This window comes from Serinus canaria, chromosome 17 (genome assembly GCF_022539315.1).
Source record: "Serinus canaria isolate serCan28SL12 chromosome 17, serCan2020, whole genome shotgun sequence".
NCBI classification, from domain to species: Eukaryota; Metazoa; Chordata; class Aves; order Passeriformes; family Fringillidae; genus Serinus; species Serinus canaria.
The window spans coordinates 1,796,635-1,816,444 of record NC_066330.1 but is presented as its reverse complement, the minus strand read 5'-3'; the positions used below and the strand labels follow the sequence as shown (position 1 = coordinate 1,816,444).

Sequence of the window (19,810 nt, the reverse complement as noted above, 5' to 3'; positions counted from 1 at the left end):
GATAAGGGGAATGGTTAACATACCTTTAACAGCAGTATTTCTTTTCTTCATTTTGTCTCACTAATGCCTTTAAAAACTGCCTGAAAGTATTTTATAGTAATTACTAAAGGAACTGGAGGTTTTAGCAGTCTTGTAATGGGGAGCTGAATGTCTCTGATTTTAGTGGCATTTTTTCAAAGCGTGGGGAGGACACCAGGCAGTGAGTGAGGATCTGGGCCATGTCTGTTGCTCCTATTTATAATTAAAATTCCATTCGAAGTGTGGCACAGGTATTGCAGCATCCTGCAGTCCTGGGCTGGGTGTTCTGCCATCCATTACAGCCTTGCAGGACTTCGTTCCAGCACCTTGCTGAACTCCAGCTGGTCACCCAGCAACATTTTCCATTTTCTCCTCTAAAATTCCCTCCATGGAGAGAAATTCTTGTACATTTTACTGAAGGCACTTGCCAGAATAAAGGGAGCGAGGCACTGCTTGGCAGTGGTGAAAGGCAAGGGAGAGAGCGAGCTTTGTCCACGAGCCATTTGCAAGCCAAGGCTGTCCCGCTGGGTCACATTCCTGTTCTCTCAGCCTTGGCATGGATCACTTCTTTTTAATGGAGTCCAGTGTTCCCAGTGTTTCCAAACTTGTTTTAGTGTTTGCAGCAAGCTGGGATCATCTCTGAGAAACAGTTTGTGTGGATGGGATTGAGGGAAGGAATGTCACTGTGCTGGAAGCAGGGACCCTGCAGGGCACTTGGCCCTCTGAGAGCCAAGGGATGGACTTGGCTCTTCCTTGGAATGCTGAGGGCTCCAAGAGGACCCCTTCCAGTGTCACAAGGTGGACTGGGAGGGGACTGTCCCTACTGTCCCCATGTACCATGCTTGGGCCTGCACCACAGAGCCATCCCGGCCTGGAGCGCTGATGTGCTCCAGGAGCAGCCTCCTCTCCTCCCACAGTGCAGACAGTGCAGCAGCACCAAGTCTGCAATGGAAAACTTGCCCCTTGCCACCTGCTGGTGTGGTCACTGCACCAACATGGCATCCTCAGGGTGACAGAGCCATGCAGAGGGGACAACTCCCCCATCCAGCCCCGGGAGTGCTGGCCACTGTCAAACAGATGTGGATCAGAACTGCTCCAAACCCTGCCTTTACTGGCACACAGCCATCCTGCTTGTTCAGTATTCTAAAAGCACAGTTAATAACTATTTTTGTCTCTATTCTCATTTCTCACGTACATATAAAGGCTCAGTTGATGTTTAGCTTGACAAGCCAGGCTGCAGTTTGGATGCCAAAAATCTCCAAACTGTCATGGAGGGAGACAAGGATAAAGGAAAAAACAACTTAGATAAAAGGGCTGTGGACTCAGAAATGCTGCATGTGGCTCACTTCCCAATCCTCAGAGAGACTTATTAATTCACATTGTGGAAGTGTTTATGGTGCACAACTCAAGTGGCTTCCTGGCTCCACTTGGGATCTCACTGCATTTAGGAAGAAGTTGCTTTCACACTTCTACAGGCAAAGGAATTAAAAAGTTGTTTTGTTTCTTAAAGTGTATGAAGTAATAAAGTGTTTAAGGGATGGAATAAGGGAAGCCACATGTCAAAGGCAGGCCAAGACTGTACTCAGGAATTGCACATCAATCTAATGCAGGGAAGTTTTTATTGCCTTCTCCCAAACCACAATGTTCAGACTTGGGTATAATACTCAGTCCTTTGCTGCATCCTTGCAGCTCCCAGAACTGAAGCTGATTTTTGCCCAGGGACTGGGCTAACACATTCCTTCAGCTCTAATCACTAAAAAAAAAAAAAAACCAAAAAAACAAAGATAAGGAAAAAAAATATCCATAAGCAAAAAATCTTAAGTTATTAAGATCATAACATCATGATCATTTGTAACATGGATGTGAGTGTTGTAGGCACTTAACAGACAAGGCACTTGGCAGCTTTTCCCAAATTCTCTGTATTCTGTGTGGCAGCTGCTGGTGCGTCTGGCTTTTGCAAGAGCTGTAGGTTGGAGAGCACAGAGCATTTAACCCATCCCTCATCCCAGGGAAGATTCCTGTTCTATCCTCACATCAGCCAGCCAGATCCTCATCACTTGTGCTTTTCTTAAGTGTCCAAAGAAGTGAAGAAATCATGGAACATTTTTCTCACTTGGCTGTTGTTTTAATCTCTCAGCAGTGTGCCCTGTGCCAGTCCTGTCCCTGTGCCACCTCTGAGCCCAGCAGTCTGAGCTGTCGCCCTCGTGCCCTGTGAGTGAGACAGGAGTGGAGCTTGTGCAGTGACTCGGTGCCAGCCCGTGCTCGGTCCCTCCCAGAGCCACCTCTGTCCCTGTAATCGCTGGTGACAGGCTGGTGCTTTCCTGGGGACAGCCAGCCCTGGCAGGGCAGGCATGGCTCAGGAGTCAGTCACAGGCACGTTCCTGGCTCCAGGAGCCCATTGCCAGTCCCCTGTGTGGCTGTGGCTCTGTGTCTGTGCCTTGGAGGGGGGCAGAGCAGGGACACCGGGCTGGTGATAGGAAATGCAGCTGTGTGCCTCAGGGCTTGAGACCAAATGGGCAGGGAAGGGCAGACCTGCTGCTTCTGTGGAGCACAGCAGGAGTGGCACTGGGTGAGGTCCCCCAGGGCCATTCCCCCCTGGCAGCCCCATGTGGCCTCTGGCTGGGGCACAGTGTGGGTACCCCCCTCTTCTGCTTGGGGTACAGCCCCAGGTACCCCTGGGCAGCAGCCAGGCAGGGGTCACCTGTCTGTGGGCAGTGACAGGTCCAGGCTGGGGAGGTGGCACAGCTCTTGCTGAAATGAGCTCCCCTTTCACCTGAATTGTTTTAGAGCTTCAGCTGAATCCCTGGTGTTCAGCTGTGCCTGTGTCCTCCCAGATGAATCCTGCTCTGCCTCCTACCCTGTGACAGGGACATCAGGACATGGCTGAGGGTCCTGTCCTGGAGAGGACAGTACAATCCAGGGCCACACAGAATGTCCTTTACAAACAGCTCCAGTTGATTTATGGAGCCATTTTAGGCTTTAATGCTGCTGGTGCAGGATGGTGACATCAGAGGCTCAGGGCTGCTGTTAGTGAGGGAGCAGGAAGCAGCTGGGGCTGCTCGGACCAGGATGGGCTTTGCTTTTTCTCTGTGTTTAGAGCACAGTTGCTCTTTTAGAAACTCACCCAGTGCTTTCAGTTTTGGTGCACTGGAATGGAAGATAAAGGCAGCCAGGCCCTCTCCCTCTCCTGGAGCCAGGCAGGGACAGGAGGAACAGCCCCTGTCACTGGAGGGAGGTGAGCCACACTCATCCCTGGCTCTGGGATGGGACATTCCCAGGCTGTGCCCACCCAGGCCAGCACCCTACTCCCCTCTCTGGCTTCCTTGCTGGCCACAGCACCTGGAAGTTCTGTGCATGGAGCTGTACAGGGGCTCCAGCCACAGCGTAAATCCAGGGCAGCCTCATCAGCTCAGGAGCAGATTGCAGTTTTGTTTCTGGGAACATACGCTGGCCCTGTGTATTCCCAGGGATTTGACCTAAGCTTAGCATCTGTCAGGATAAGAACAAGGGGTTCAGTGCAGGGCATAGCAGCAGTTCAGTGGATGGGCAGCAGGGCAGAGGGGGGTGTTGGCTCTTCCCACTTGGATGATGGTTTGGTATTCCATCAGAGGAAGAGAAAATATTTGTGGAAATTGGTGTTTTGAAAAATTAAATACAAGAACAAAATCTAAACCAGATCCAAACATTTTCCGCAGAAGAAAGTAAAATAAGAATTTTTGGGCTCTGCCCTGCAGATTTAACCCTGCAGAGAGGGGAGCTGCAAAGCACTGCCAGTGGTGGTAAGTGCAAAAGGCAGAGCATGGACTGGGAGTAAGGAGTGAACCCCAGCAGAAAGGAAGGTGTCTGTGCAACTGTTTATTTTAACTCAATCTACTTTACATCAACTCAGGCTCTTAGTGTGTCTGAGTGGTTTTAACTCTTCCTGTGATCAGTACAGGCTAATGGCCTAAAATGTAGGTTTAGACATTAAAGAACAGAGAAAAATGGTAGGTGAGACAGGCACAGGTTACCTCAGGGAGTTAACTGAGCCTGGGCTGGGCTGTGGAGAGCTCTGTGGTGACCCTGAACACTCGTCACAAAGGAAAATCCTTCCAGGTTCTGTCTACAAAAATTCTGCACAACTGTGAGTGTAAAATAAAGTCATTTTTGCAATGATGATGAGCTGGGTTTAATTTGGTTAATAACTGAGGCAAGTTAATCCTGTTCAGGCAAGGATCAAACCAGTTTCAGTGCATCTGTGTCAGTGCTTTGCATGTGTCTAACTAGATTGATTTAAAACAGCTTGGCTAGAAAAGAAAGTTGCTTCTACTGTACAGCTCCTGAACTGGGGCTCACACCTGCCCCTACTCCTGCCTCCATTCCCTTCCACAGTGAACTTTTAGGTCAAGCTCCCCTCTGTCTGCCTTGTTTAGAAGATGAGAGTGGAGATATTCATGGGGAGAACTCATTCAGGAATCTCCACGTCCCCTTCAGAAGACATGAGAAACGTAAAAAATGTTTCAGGTCAGGATGATTTCCTGGCTCTGACTGCCTGGCATTTAGGGAATGGCTCTGCAGCTCCTTCTCCTTTTGCTGGCAGCCAGGCTCTGGGTCCCTTTCCCAGGATTTGTGTGAGCTGTGGGCTGGGTGCTCGGGGCAGGAGCAGCAGGAACCCCTGGAAGCTCAGCAGGGCACAGCTCAGGTGGAGCCAAGGGGAGGATGAAGCTCCCCGGGGCAAATTGTCAGCAGCAAAGCTGACACTGCTCATTGTCTTCTTTTAATTAATGCATTATCCAGCCAGGCTGAGAGACTCTGCTCTTCTGAGGGCTGATGGAGATCTGCAGAGCTTGTTGCCACCGTGGCTGGCTTGGTCCTGCAGGTAGCAGAGTGCACAGAGTGCTCAGACATTGGCACTCCCAGACTCCCTGTGGCCTCCCTTCCCTGGGGAGAGCAGTCCTGGCTGTGTGCTGAAAGCCAAGCCATGACTCTCATCTCCAGTGGGATGGGCAGTGTTTCCATCTTGGAGAAGCCACATTCACCCTGGGTAACCCCAGCTGGCTCTCACAGACTCCCTGATACCCCTGCCTGTGTCTGCAGTGGGGAAACTGAGGCACAGAAAGGCAGAGCAACCACACCAACCCGGTGTGAGAAAAGACAAAGCCTGGGTTTTTTTCAGTCTCTACCTACTCCAGGTATCACTGTGATATTCTGTCAGCTCTTGCTATACAGAGATTTATATGAAATAGTTTCTATTCCATTGAAGCAATTTTCAGAGATTAATTTTTGAGGGTATTAGCATTGATTCCTGAGCCCAGGTGCTTCCTCCTCCTGTCAGTGGTCCATATCCAGGAAAAGCTGCATTGTCTGAGCTGGAGGAAAGCTCACTTGCCTTAATTTATTGAAAAAATTAATTTTAGATTTAAAATGGGGTTTTCATTTATGAACCCCACTCAATCTGTTCTTCACTCCTGAGTCTTCACCCTGACCTTTCCCTTATCTGAAATCCTCTGGGCTGTACACTGTGTTCATTAGTGAAACTTCCAGGAGGGAGCAGCAGGTGTGGGCTGTGGATAAGGACTGCATGCACGCTTGGCTCTGTGCTTATCCAGGTACCCCTGGCAGCTCTTGGCTGTAATTTAATTTAGGGCAGTGCCAGGATTTGGACTTTTTTAAGAGTTTTTCACAGTTTGTAAATTTTAATAACAATTTTTACATCAGCTCTGGAAGTAGCAGCCCTTGGCATTGCATGGAGAATGCAGTAATGATACTTGCACTTAAAAAAATGAGCTGGAGAAGTGATGCAGTGCACCCCAGTAGTGCCAAGTTTAATCCCTGCTCGTGGAGTCAGGATGGTCCAGTGAGGTCCCTGGGGCTGACCTGGGTTTGGTGCAGATCTGTGCCTCACTCTGCTCTGGGGGAAGCAAAGGGGTCATTCCCAGAAAAGGCCACAGAAGAAGAACCTCTCATCCCATCTGCAAAGAAGGCTCCCATGAAATGATGTGCTTTTTATCCATCCCTAGAAGACACTAAAACCTATCTGGCTAAAAGGCAGATAGCAATTGGAAGAAATTAGCTTTATATCCTGGTGCCAGCTATGGATAAAAAACTACAAACAAACTTTAAAATGCTTTGAGCTTTTCTTCTTTTTTTCTTTTAGGGAAGTTAAGCAGCAGCAAAAGAATATTTCCCCAACTTTATTCTGATTGTAAATTTTGCATTCTTTGGATATTGCTTTTTAAGAACAGCATTTTGTTGAACATCATTCAGCCTCCAAAGTCAGCTCTTCCCTATTAAACTGAAGCCGTTATACAGGCCAGTATGGTTAGACAGAAGGACAAATCACAGGAAAATGTAGTTTAGATGCTAAAACACCTATTTGTGTTTGTCAGGCTCAAAGTCATTTGCCACTGGTACCTCTCTGTAGTTTCGATTTGAAATTCAAAACTTGACTCCTGCAAATGCCTTGGCTCAAATTGTGGTTGAATGTTAAGTGGTGTCTCTGAAGCGAGACTAATCACACAGAATGATATTGGATGTTTGCAGGAATGGGACCTCACAAAAAGGTTTAGAGAAATCTGCTACTAATAACAATGTTCTGTTTTAAATAAAACCTGCAGAAAAGATGAGTGGCATCTCAGTAAAGACAGGTTTCCTGTGGATTGGGATTACATTCCTAGAGGAAAGTCTAATGCTTATCCAGGAGAGCAGAAAAGTGAAGCTAATTATAAGCAGAAAGAGAAATTGGCCAGTCAGATGCACTGTCTGGTGCTGTGAAAGGGGGATGGAGGCAGAGTGAAATATTCTTTCAGTATGAACACTGTTGAAACAGTGCCCCATTTTTCAGGGGTGCTCGAGTCAGCTCTGTCCCATCAGTGCAGCCCAGCTCTGGGGTCAGGGCAGCAGGTGGAGAAGCAGCAATCAGTAACAGCTGTGCAAACCCATGTATCCTAATGTTAATTGTGCTGGAATATGGGATTGTTCCAGCTTTATAAAACAAGTGCTTTTATGGCATCAAAGGCTATTTGAGTTTAACTGTAAATTTGGAGTAGATGTGGATAATCACAATCCCTTCCACTGCTGACTCCTTGAGGTTATTAGGAAATTGTTTGTTTCCCAGTGATAGACAGCGTGGTCGTAAAGCACAAAGCACTGGCTTCACAGTCAATAAAAAGTGAGAGATATCTGGGTTTAATAGCTCTGAAAGGCAAACAAGGCTGGAGTGTGGAAAGGCTGCTGCCCAGAGGGCTGGAGGCAAGGCTGTGACCATCCTCATCCTCCTGAGCCCAGTCAAGGAAACAGAGTCAGCCAGGCCTGGCTGGGACCAGAGGAGAAAACATGGCCCAAGAAAAGGGGACTATAAATAATACAAATAATAACTGGGAATGGAAAACTTCCTCTAATAACCCATGGAAAAATACTCTTTACCTGCCCTGCCTGGGCACGGTGGCTTTCCTTTCACAAATGCCATTTGTTGAGCAGTGAGCAGGGTTGGTGGTGCTGGGATCCTGTCAGGAACAGGAGGTGTAAATGTGGAGAAGGGGTGGGGTGGAGGTCACACACAGTGCCTGGGGACAATGCCAGCACTGCAGGGGCAGTCACAGCTCTGGCTGTGCCATGCACCTCTGTATCACCTGCTGCACAGAGGGAACAGCTGTCTGCAGGGAAACAACACCTTGTGCACACGAGGAGTGAGCTACAATCTCGCTGGAAGGAAGCTGGATAAACCCTGGCTTGGACAAAATGAGCTGAGATGTTGATGTACAAGTTCTTGGTGGCAGTAAATGCTCCCTGCAGCAGTATTTGAACACTGAGTCAGTGGAATGTGGCTCCTTCACTGCCTGGCACTCCCTGGGGACAGGGACAGAGCAATCCCCAAGGCCCTGGTCTGCAGAGTTTTAGTTTCTTTCTGTATCTCCTGAGCCACACAGGTGTTCAGTCCAGAGACCCCAGAGAGGGAGAGGGCAGGGAACGGCCTATGCATTCCAGATCTGTGTCCCAACAAGTTTGTGTGTTTAAGACACCTGCCCAACCCCAGAGTGATCAGTGGGACAGGGGCACAGTGACACTCCTCATGTCACTTTGGGAAAACACAGTTGCCATTTGTTGAGGTGAGTGTGGAGAATCAGTGGCATGACAGTTCCACAGGCTACAAGGTCAAACATTACCTCATCCCCTGATGCCTGGCTCACTTCCCAGTCCTGCACAGACCAACCATCTGGAATTTCAGGTTTGGGACAGGGGGAATTCAGCTGGGCAGTTCCCAGCAGACAGAGCTCTCAGTGGGTCCTGCTGGTCTTTGCTGTCAAGTGGAAGCTGTGGCAGAGCTGTGCTGGGTCCTTATGTCAGCTAGAGCTGCCACAGTCCCCAGTGCAGGCTTGGTGGGTTCAGTACTTCTTCCAGAGTGTCCCAATGAAGTGTCTGAATGTGCAGCAGAGACTGTTCCAGTGTTGGGCTGCAGAGAGAACCTGAATTCTCTCTCTCTCACTGCCTTGGGTCTGCTCCGCTCCCCACCCACTGCAGGTGCGAGGGCTCATTCCAAAGTTCAGGTTCTGCCTTCTCATGCCTTGCCAGGAAGATAAAAGGGTTGGTAAAACTGTAACTTGACCTTAGCATTTCACAGCAGCCACAGAGATAAGCTGCTGAAGGAAACACGGAGAGCAAAACACGGATGGCTCTGGGGAAGGGGACCCCAGGAGTCAGGAGCTCCATGTGAGGACCCACGAGCGGGACTGGGGGCAGCCTGGCTGGCAGGCGAGCATGGCCCTGCATTGCTGACTGGCATCGCAGGCTGCCGAGCACTGTAGTTCTGCTCTGCCACACAAAGGACCCCCGTGCTGCTGCTGCTGCTGCTGGATTGAGAAGGAGAAGATTGACTGAAGCTGCCTGTTATTATTTTTGGCTACTCCAGCAATGTATCAAAAACCTGACGCTGGGTTGATGCTGGTGCCCTACTTTATAGAAGCCCTGAAAAGCAGATCAAGGACAGCGAGCTTGTCTCTCTGCATGGCATCTGCCAGAAAAGGGTGAGAAAACTTCAAACTGCTGGTGGGGGGAATGGGGGAGGTAAAAATGAGGCAGAATGTGCTAAATCCAGAGCGCTGTTTGCAGACTTCAAGGGAAAGGGGGTCTGCATGTCCTCCTCTAAGGAGGGAAGGTGGGACAGGCAGAGACTGGGGTGTTCTGCCGCCAGCGTGGCTGATGAGCTGGTGCCATTGTCCCCAGCACACATTGGGGACCAGTTTGCTCTGGAAGGAAGAAGGGACCCCACTGGCCTTAGGTGACCGTGCTCCTTGTTAGCCAAGCGCAGTAATAATGGTGCTTCATGTTTTCTGGATCCTTTGGCAGGGAGAGGGTCATGGCCACCTCTCTGGCTGAGAAGGAGAGGCACATAGGGGAGACTGTGCAGAGAGTTAGTGTTGGAACTGGGCAGAGAACTTGTGACTTTTGACTCGTTTGTCAGTGCCGTGCATGGTGGCACTGGCTGGAGGAATGGTCTGTCTGGGAATCCGGCTTGTGTGTCCCTGGAGGAGGCGAGACTTGTGCCTACTGCCTCGGGCAGGACCTGCTCCTGTGACCTCCTACCCTGAGACCTGCTTCCTTCTCCTGTGCTCTGGAGGAACCTCGAGTATTCTGTCACCTGGGGATGTTTATCGGTGTTGGCGTTTGCCCCTCCAAAGCTGACCAGCGTTTGCAGTCCAGGTGTCGGCTTTCTCCGCTGATCCGGAGCTGCCTCGCATGAGCTGCAGGATTTGTGCTTTGCTGCAGACATGGACAGTAGCCTTTGAAAAGTGGAAGAGGAAGCAGCCATCAGTAAGAGGCAGGGGACAGTGCCATGTGTGGTGGTTTTTCATTTACTAGATAGTCCTACTTTGTTCTTGATGAGTAATGGAGGCATTTGAATACGCCAGGATGACAGCAGCAGTCTGGCTCTGGGAACGTGTCGGCGTGGGCTGGCTGAGGATGGTGGCAGTCGGGACAGTGGGACCATGCCGCGCAGCCTTTCCGTCTCCTCTCCGCTGCCTCGCATCTCCTTTGCCGCTCACCTGCTGCCCCGGGCCCCGCGTTCCGTGAGGCCGCCCGGGCCTGAGCCCCGCGCCCCCGGACTCTGCCGGGGAGCCCGGCCCGGAGCCCCCCGGTGAACTCCGCGCCGATGCGGCCGCGCTCCGTGCGGGGTGCGGACCATGGCTCACGCAGGGGCCGCCGGCTGCTGCTGCAGGCGCTACTCCCTGCTGTGGATCGCGCTGCTGCAAAGGTCAGTGACTCGGCTCTCCGAAACGGGAAAGGAATGCGGTGCGCGGCCGAGGGCAGGGAGGGACGGACGGGCGGGCGGGCGGCGCCGTCCCTCCCCTCCCGGTGCCGGGCCGGGGGACGCGGCGGGATCAGCGGTGCCGGGGGCAGCCGCCGCACGACTCGGGCTCCCGGAGCGCTGCGCTGTACCCCGGTTTATCACAACAGAATGAGGGCGACGGGCGGGAGAGGCGGCATGAAGCGAGGGGTGAGCGGCTCGGGGACCGCGGGGCACGGGCGCTGTTGAACGGTCGGCGGAAGGCGAGGGGGTACTCGCTGCTCCGGGCCGCGGCGGAGAGCGAAACGCACCCGCTGCCCCCCAAGGAGAGCCCGCGCTCCGGGGGCGGCGGGCCCGGGGCGCTCTGCCCAGCTACAGCGCAGCCAATGGGCCGCGGCGGGGCGGAGCGGCGGCGGGGCCGGCCCGGGGCGGGGGCCGGGGGCGGCGGGGCCGGGGGTCCCCGCCCGCGGTGGCGGCGGCGGGAGCGCGGCATGGCCCAGCCCGAGCGGGGCGGCGGCGCGGCGGCGGCGGCGCGGCGGGGGCCGGGCCCTGCGGGTGAGTGCGGGGCTGCGCGGCCGTGCCCGGGGTGCGCGGGCATCGCCAACTCCGCGCCCGGCCCCGCGCCCCGACCGACGGGTCCCGCACAGCGGCCGCGGCCGGGCCGGGGGCCGGGGCGGGCCGGGGGCGGCGGGCGCTCAGCGGGGCCGGGGCGCGGAGGCCGCCGCGCTGGAGGGAGCGGCGCTGACAGCCGCTCCCGGCCGACCCGACCCGCCCGGCCCGGCCCGGGGATGTGCGGCCGCGCTCCGTCCCTCGTTCCGTGCCTTCGCGGTTTGTTTCCATCCTGGGCGGCGTTTCATCATCCGCGCCCGGGCTCGGCAGCCGCGCTGTGGAGATGGGCCTTGCGGCTCCATTTCCGTGTGGTTTGTCCAGGAGGACACATCCTGCCTCGCCTTTGCCGCCTTGTCCAGATTCCGCCTCCAGACTGATGTTACGCAAAATTTAGGTGATAAAAATCAAACCCCTTTTCCCCACCCTGCTCCCCCTTGGAAGGTGGTGATTCTGGGGTGCAGCTGGGAGCACCCCGGGAGTTCTGCCGTGAGTGCTGGCAGGGAGCAGGGGGCTCCGGCTCGCTCCCTGTGTCCCGGTTTTGCTTCTGGTGCCATGGACGTGCCTCTGGTGTTTGTTGGAGCCCTGCGGTCGGTCCCTGCTCGCTCCAGAGGCCGGTGCTGTGGGAATGACTTGTTCCAGGGCTGTGCCCTGACTCGGGCTCCAGATTGGAGTGGTGGATCTGTCACTGCTGTTTGCGTATGATATCCCCAGATCTGGCACTATTTAGGCTGCTTTAGGCTGCTGTGATAAAAGTGTTTTTTAATTTAAGTGTTGATTTCTGTTGAAAGTGTCATGTTGATGTTATTCTGCTTGTGGGAAAGAGACTCCTTGGAAATATTTTTGATGATTGAAATTCAGGTCACCTTTTGCATCCTGCTCCTGATGCCTTTTTCCTCCTGATGCCCTCTCCTCTTGGACATCATAAATGCCATCGGTGTTCTTGCTGGCTGTCCTGTGCTGGGCTTGCAGACTGCCCCGACAAACTTTGCAGTGGCACGTTGTTAAACAAATACCCACGCTCGGGTGAATGTCACAGGTTAAAATCATCCTTCAGGTTTGCTCTGGCAAAAACAACGTTTGGAATCTGGTATGAGCTGACAGAGTCCTTTTGAATGTAATTAATCCTGCTGCCAGTTGAAACTGAGAACAGTCTGAAAACAAGGGCAGGCATTAATAAGTTTAATTACATGTCCTTTGTGTTGCTCAGGGAAGGTGTTGCATTAGTGAGGGCAACCTGTAACGCCGGGTTCCCATCCTGAGTATGCTGAGCAGAGTTTCCCAGGCAGAGATCAGCAGCTGGGGTTCTGGGAACGGCAGGAGAAAGTTCAGGGCAGCAGAACATGGAGAAGGGTGTGCTGCTGCATGCTGAGACTTCATCCCCACGGTCTCTTGTACAGGGAAAAAAAAAACATTCTTCAGCTTCTGGAAGCCTGCGAGTTCTCTTGTGTGCTGTTGGTGGTGGTTATTCCCATAACATCGCTTTCATATTTATTTGTTACATTGAAGCAGGATGAGGCACAAGGGAGGAAGAGATGAGAACTCCCAGCAGTGGTGGGAGGTCAGTGGGAAGCTGGCCCCGGCGGGGGGGTCACACAGGCCCTGCTGAGCCTTGGGGAGAGCTGCTGTGGAGGAGAGTGGGAAGCGAATCGGAGCAGTCTGGGCCCTGCAGAGCGCAGTCCCAGAGTGAGCTGGCAGCAGTGAGGCTCAGGAGGGGCAGTGGCACAGGGCAGAGTGTGGTGGGTGATTTACTCCCATCTGCTAAAATCCTTCTCCCATCTGATGTTGCAAATCAATTTACTGGAGTTGTGCACTTTGTTCTCAGTCATAACAAACCCCTAATCCCCGGGCTGGAGACAGATTTAGATTCTGTCTGTGCTGCGTGTGGATCTGCTGGGCTGCTCTGCTGTGCTTGGGCACGGGGGACCCCTGCAGCGGGCGAGTGCAGGGAGGGGTCAGGGCTGCCCTAGAGAACCTGCGCCCAGCTGGGCACACAAAAGAACTGTCAGCCTCAAAAAGCTGCACACAGGGAATCTTTGCTGGCCAGGAGAAGTGTCACGGAGTCAAACGTAATTTGGGAGATCAAATCCTTCTGACAGTGGGGAAGCATGCACGCTGCCAGCTCTGCAGCTGGTGCCAGTGGGACTTCTTCAGCTTAGGGCCTGGACTTCCTTCAGAATTCCCCAATCTGCTCATGTTCTCAGAGCAGAACAGGAGGAGATTTAAGGAAGGCTCTTCATTTCACCCCCCCACCACTTTGTTTCAGTGTTAGGTTTTGTGTCTGTCCCATCCCTAATGCAGCTACCCACCAGGTTCTCTGTTTGTTTCTGTCTCTCAGAAATAATCAGGAACGTTTTCATCATAAAACCACAGGAGGAGCAGCTGGGTGGTTTCAGGCAGGTGAGGCTCTAAAATGAGGACTGACAGAGTTGCTTCTTTGCAGCACTGTTTGCTGCCTCTGTTGCTCAAAAGGCAGCCCTGGAGTTGGGTGAGGAGAGGATGGATTGCCTCTCCATCCTTGTTTTTGCAAGTCTTCCCTGCAGTCCGCGTGGTCCTGGTTGGATTTGGTGACACTCAAGTGGCTGTGGAGGGCACAGGCAGAGGGGATACATCCGTTCACATGGTAATGTTTTATGACTTTTATTATTTAGCACAACAATCCTCTCTGATTGCTCTCGGGCAGCAGAGCTCTTTCTTTAATAACCAGAGACTGGCTGCTGCTCCGCAGGACTCGCCAGGTCAGTGCCGGTAGCAGTAATGTTATTTCTCTTTAGAACTAATGTGCTCTTTTATGAGATTTTTTCCTTCCCTCTTCATTTCAACTGAACTTTAGGCAAGTAAAAAGGGATTTAAAAAGGGCCCTTGGCAAAAAGAACTGAATGTGCTGTTTGGAAAGAGGGTTCCTGTTGTGAGATGGCTCTGGGCAGCTGGCCGTTGCCAGCATATTAAAACAAAGGTGTAGGATTGGAATTGGATCAGCTGATGTAAACTGGGACAGGACCTGGAGTATACAGCGAGTTACTGGAGCAGGAGATAGGACAGTCCCACAGGCAGCATCTGCACAGTGGTGGTAGGGGGATGGATGTGAACAAAGTACCTCTGTCATCCTGGAAGTGTGTGTTCACTGTCAGCAGATGGTGTTCCAGGTGCATTTGCCTTTTTGGGGGGCTGATGGCCAGCACAGGTCTGCAGGGACTCAGGTGTCCCTGTTGCTGTGGATGCTGCTCTCAGGCTCAGGAGAGCAGCTTGTGGCATTTCTCTTACTGCTGGTACGAGGGGAAATCTGCGGGAGCAGCGATGGGGACTGGCAAATGTTTTCCAGTTAATGGGCTCCTGCCACAATGCCATGTCACCAAGGGACACGAGTGTTCTCTGCCCTGAACAGGGATTAAAGTGAAAGGACCATGTGCCCTTTGAAGGCAGGGGGTGGAGCAGAGATGGGACAGGGCCCTGGGAGGGGGGCTCTGCTCGTCCTGCCCTGCCAGGACTACTCTGGCAGAGAGATCCTCATCCGTGCTGCTGAGATTTCCAACAGCTCTAATTAATGACATCTCCCCACTTAGCCCTTGGTACACAGACAGATGCTGGGTTTTTAGGGCTGGTTTGAGACCTGCAGCGCTCCCCCTGCACAGAGCAGCATCTGGTGAGAAACTGTCTGCAGCTGACCTGGGCTGGATCCCAGCAGCCAGAGGGAGAGACATCGTGGGAGCAGATCCTGCTGAGGCAAGGACCTGACAAATAACCTCCCTGAAAAAGTCCCCTTCATTTTAGGATTCCCAGAGGCATTCGTCAGAGTGGAGGGATATAAACACACATTTGCTGAATCTGGTGAGAGCACAGTGGATCCTGAGAAACTCCCCCCTGGTAATCCTTCAAATAGCACATCTGCACTCCCACCCGGGGCCATCCAGCTGCAGTAATTTTAAATGAAAAGTAGACTTGTTTTGTTTTAATTTTTTACAAAAATTCTTAGGCCAGCATGAGGCGATGCAACTCAGTGATGTACTGAGTTGTGGTTTATTTTATCAGTATTTATATTTGTACACAAGAATGCAAGTCTCAACTTGCTTATTTACCTTTTCTAATTTCATCTGTAAAATACGGAAATAAGATTTACCAGAAATGCCTTGATTCTGGGCTTATCAGGGCTGGGCGAGAGAAATCTGTACTGTCAGTTCTTGAGCTCATAGATATTAGTTCTGCACTCATCATCCAGAGGTAACTTGATCTGTCTGCCTGTATTAGAGTTCATTTACAGTATCATTCAGAGGAAAAGGATAGGGACCCTTTTCTCTGAAGATAGTGTAAAATTGCCACAAAGTACTGGGAAATGACTGTGCTGGGTTCCTAGAGATCAATTTACTCGCCACAGAGATGTGGGGTGAGTGGGCAGCTGGGGGAATGGCTAATGGCACGGAGAGCCTTAGGGCTTCTGATCCAGCACAGGACTGTGCCAACCCCAGCAGGGCTTTCAGCACTGGGGGCTGCAGGCTGTCCCCTCAGAAAGCCTGTGCTGGTGGCTGCTGTGCAGATGTTTTACTGGTGTCACCATGGCTGGTCCTGGCTGTGCCATGGTAGGTGCAGGGAGCACCCTGGGTGTCCCAGAGCCCTCGGGCAGCGTGTCCCCAGGCTGGGTGTCCCTGGGGAGGAGGTGGCCCTGGCACTCAGAGCTGTCCATGGAGCAGCTCAGGCAGGGAACAGCCACAGGCAGTTCCGTTATCACCTGGGGCTTGGTGCATGGCCTGAATCTTAATGGCAGATCTAGAGAAGCACCTGTTTATCTGCTGCTGCCGTTCATCTGAGAATCTCCTTGGGCTGTTTCCTGGATCCAGCCTGGTGTGTGATTCACTGGAAGCGATGAATTTTGCATGCACTGTTGACATTTCTCTCTGTTTTGGTCAGCTTCATTCTGGAGAACAACAAAACCCAACGCACACACCAGAGCAAGCTGGGAGCATACTGGGAGTATACTGGGAGCGTTGTTTGACTCATGAAAGACCATGCTGACAATATCACAAACTCCTCTTATTGCTGTCCTTCCGTGCCTTTGGAGAAGGCGTCACAGCCCCTTTGCAGCAGGGACACTTGGTGTCTTTGGGAGCTCCCAAGTGCTTGCCAGAGGTTTTAAAGGTCACAGTTACCAGGATCAGAGCTCTAGCATAGGAACATCTGACGTGGTGCAGGCTCTAGAGAAGGCAGCTGCTCCCTTTGCACTCAAATTATTTTTTCCCTTGCCACTTCATGGATTTGCTGTGTTTTCCCTGGGAGTACTTAACTATCTTTCTTTCTTTTTTTTTTTTTTCCTTCCCCTTGAGCTCTCTGGTTTTGCTTTAAGAGTTACAGCACCATTGATTGTATTGGCTGTCTCAAAAATGGTGCTCTGCTCACTGTCTGTGGGCTCCCCGCTGCTAAATGCTGCCAGTGGGACTCCAGAGCATTTAGATCAATCAATGGGGCTATCACAGCCTTATTTTCCAGACTGTCCCCATCCCAGGGATGTGTGTGACAATCAGAGAGAGCTCACAAGCCCAAGGGTTGTTGGTGACAGAGTGCACATCCAGATGTGGGTGTTTTGGTGAGGTTCTGGCACTACCAGAGCACAGCACCAGTGGCTGTCGACCTGGTGGTGCTGCTCAGAGAGCAGCAGGTGCTGTAGCCAGCTGGCCTCCAATGCACCCACACTGCTCCACCCCACACCAGGGAATTCTCCCTCAGCAGTTGTGGTGGATGTTAAGAGTTTGATTCAGTTGTTCAGAGACCCCACACTGTGCAAACCTCTAAAGAATTGACTCCTGACTGCATTGGCGTTGGGAAAAATTGTTTTACTGCTCATACTGCTCATTACCGAACCTTCAGCGTAGAAATTACAGATGGGACAGGGTAGCAGGCCTTGTTCTTCAGGGCCCTCGGTTATTTCATGGCAGAGCATCCCTGGAATATTGTGCAGTTGTTGCTACCAGATGTTGCTGACAGGTTTCTCTGGGAAGGAGAGCATCCACTGACAGGTGCCGTTGTTCCTCCAGATCCCATCTAATGCCGAGGCTGAAAGAGTCGCGCTCCCACGAGTCCCTGCTCAGTCCCAGTAGTGCTGTTGAGGCTCTGGATCTCAGTATGGAGGAGGAAGTGGTCATCAAGCCAGTCCACAGTAGCATCCTGGGACAAGACTACTGCTTTGAGGTAAGGAGCTGTGCTGGGGCTGTTCCTGGGGAGCCAGGTGTGGGCTGGCATCTGGGGCCAGGCTGTTACCGAACATTGCTGCTCAGAATTGCTGCACAGAGAGCATTTCATAGGCAGAAAATTGCTCCCATCTTTCCGAGGAGGATCATATCCACACAATCAGAGCAATGAGCTCCTTGTAAAGCAGAGCTGCTGGCACAGGTGCTGCACTGCTTAGGGCTGTGTATCAGCAGAGCATGAATTTGTTTATGCCCCTACAGTTTATGTTCATACAGGTACTGGGAAGTGCTAATCCCTACTCAGTGTTCCCAGAGACATTACATGTGGTCACAGAGCCAGCCTGCTGCTGTCAGTGGGAGTGTGGAGGACTTTGTCTAGAAAACTGAAGCTTCCCTTGTTTGGGTAAATAGAAAAATCTGTGAGCATTTCAGATTCCTTTGACATCTGTTATGGCATGTGGTAAGGTCTGTGCTAGCAGGAGGGAGTAGGACACGTACAACCCAGGCTGTAGCTGGATAATTCAGTACAAGATATCTTGGGAATCGTTTGTCCTGAATTGTGGATGGCAAAGTATTATTGCTTATGGCAGTGGCTGGGTACAGAACTGGGAAATGGTTTTCTTACAGTAATAAGGCACTGGATGTTTGTGTTTCTGTGAAGAGCAGCTAACACCTGTTTGTGCTTGGACACAGAGGAGCAGATAAATGGTGTAGCTGTGTTTGGGTTGTGCTGTAGGGGTGATGGGGCTGCAGGCTGTCCTTGCGGGGGCAGTGCTGGGTGAAAATACATGTCAGTGTTCAAGAGGAGTCAGACTGGAAAGATAAAGACATTTTTCTTTACCGAAATCAGCACATTTTGAAATAAGTGAGTTAAAAGATCTATTTCTTAAAATATAAGTGGGTAACATGAAAGCAGTCTTACAGAAAAATAGCCTCAAACATAAACTCTGTAGTTGGCTGAAGTATAAATTTTGCATTGCTGTTCATTCTTTGTGGAATTGAGCAAGTGCAATGGGTCAGGAGGGGAACAGTTTTGTAAATTATGTGTCCTCTATTACATTCCAGTCAAGAAAGATAAAATGAAGCTAGATGGAAAATAGATGTGACATCCATAATATAAGAGTTGTTTACCAATTCTGTTCAGCCCACAAGAGGAGAGGAAGGGATATGAACAGAACTTGTACGAAGTTGAGTGAGAGGGAAGTTATACAAGCCACGCACTTGGAAGGAAGAAGAAAATTTTGGGGTTAAGTAAGTTGGATAAAGAGAAGTCACACTGTAAAAGAAGAACGTGTTAATTGCTGTTCTGCAAACCCTGCAGAGGAGAGGAAGAATGCCAGGAAACAACAGGGACATTGATTTGTCACTGGTGGCTGCTCACCAGCAAGCTCCAGCAGGAGGGACCGAGGTGAGAGCTAAATGGCACTTTGTGTCCATGCCTTGGTCTCGTGTCCCCTGAGAGCCTCTGGAGGCTGGGGGTGAGGTCAGCACTGGAATGAGTTTGCAGATCTCCTGGGATCCCAGCTGGGGGCCAGGCAGTGACTGCAGCCCACAGCACTCAGGTACCACTGAGGGACACCAGGGAGCTCAGGGGATGTTCTGGAAAAGCAGCCCTGACCAAGAATGCCAGGTGAGAAAGCCCTGCCAGGATCACAGGGATGAGGGGAGCTGAGGTGTTTTCTGTGCAGTAGATGGGGAAGGTGCTGCAGTTGGTGGTGGTGCCTCATCCCTGCCCCTTGAGGCTGTTGTGGGGCTGCTCCCTCGGGAGATGTGTTGGGAACAGGCAGGGCTGGTGTCTCCAGCTGGGCAGTGAAACTCTTGCTGGGCAGTGCCAGCCTGGCTCAATCCTTCACCTTCTGCAGGCACTGGGGTGGCTGGGCAGGGACAGTGCCTGGGAGCTGTTCCCATCCCCAGCTGGCCTGGGGCCATCAGTGCTCACCTGACACAGCCCAGGGGCACGGGCCAGGAGGATCTGACACGGCTGCAGATGGAGCAGAGCGGGCTCCAGAGGAACTGGCAGCACACCCAGACTGAGACAAAAGTGAGAGGTGCCAGAGCCATCTGCAGTGGAAAACAACCAAGTGGCTCCTTGGGAGGCAGCTGGTGGATGAAGGTGCAGGGAATTGTTCCTCCCTTCTGTCCCCACCATCCTGCATTAAGACATGCTCGGCCCTGCTCCCCTCAGCTCTGCCAGGGAGCACAGTCAGCATCAGAGCAGGGCTTTTCCACAGGCTGCATTTGGCTTTTTCTGCTTACTTAGTTTGGTGAAACTTGCTTTTTTTCTCACTTGCTGAGTACTTGGCAGTCGGTATTTACTTGTTTCCTTCATTGATTTTTTTTTTTTTTAATTACTCAGCATCATCTTCTTTCTCCTTGCAAGACTCCTCAGTCAGCAAATCATCCCGTGCCACTGCACGTGCTGCATGTGCTAAATATACAGTGGGCATCTCAGCCAGTACCAGAGGCTCAGGGCCCAGGCTCCCAGAGCCTGTTCCTGGCTCTGGTTTTTGGGGGTCCTGGGCCAGGCAGGGCCATTAGAGCTGAGGGGCTCTCTTAGGTTTTGGCAGACCACTGTCATGCATGAACCGTCCCAGGACACAGCTGAGGGAAAGACAAACTGTGGTTGCTCCAATACAGCTGAGCCTGTTGCCTCATCCTGGCCTTGCCTCAGCAAGGGAGAATTTAGTGGAGCTAAATTTAGCAGCACTAAATTTGATCCAGCTGTGCAAACGTTGGCCATTGCTTG

General features: G+C 51.9%; 1 protein-coding gene across 8 annotated transcripts in view; it reads left to right on the top strand.

Annotated features, from left to right (window-relative positions):
* Positions 1-19,810, top strand: part of DAB2IP (DAB2 interacting protein) — a 122,421-nt gene that overhangs the window by 71,191 nt on the left and 31,420 nt on the right. For 5 of the 8 annotated variants that reach the window (XM_050980892.1, XM_018917589.3, XM_050980893.1 and 2 more), the window contains one exon: positions 16,912-17,065. In XM_050980892.1, the coding sequence (XP_050836849.1) occupies positions 16,912-17,065 (154 nt within the window). Of the gene's footprint in view, positions 1-8,608; positions 9,021-10,350; positions 10,493-10,800; positions 10,838-16,911; positions 17,066-19,810 lie in introns of those variants that run through there. The other 3 variants (XM_050980894.1, XM_050980895.1, XM_050980896.1) reach the window with 3 other exon arrangements.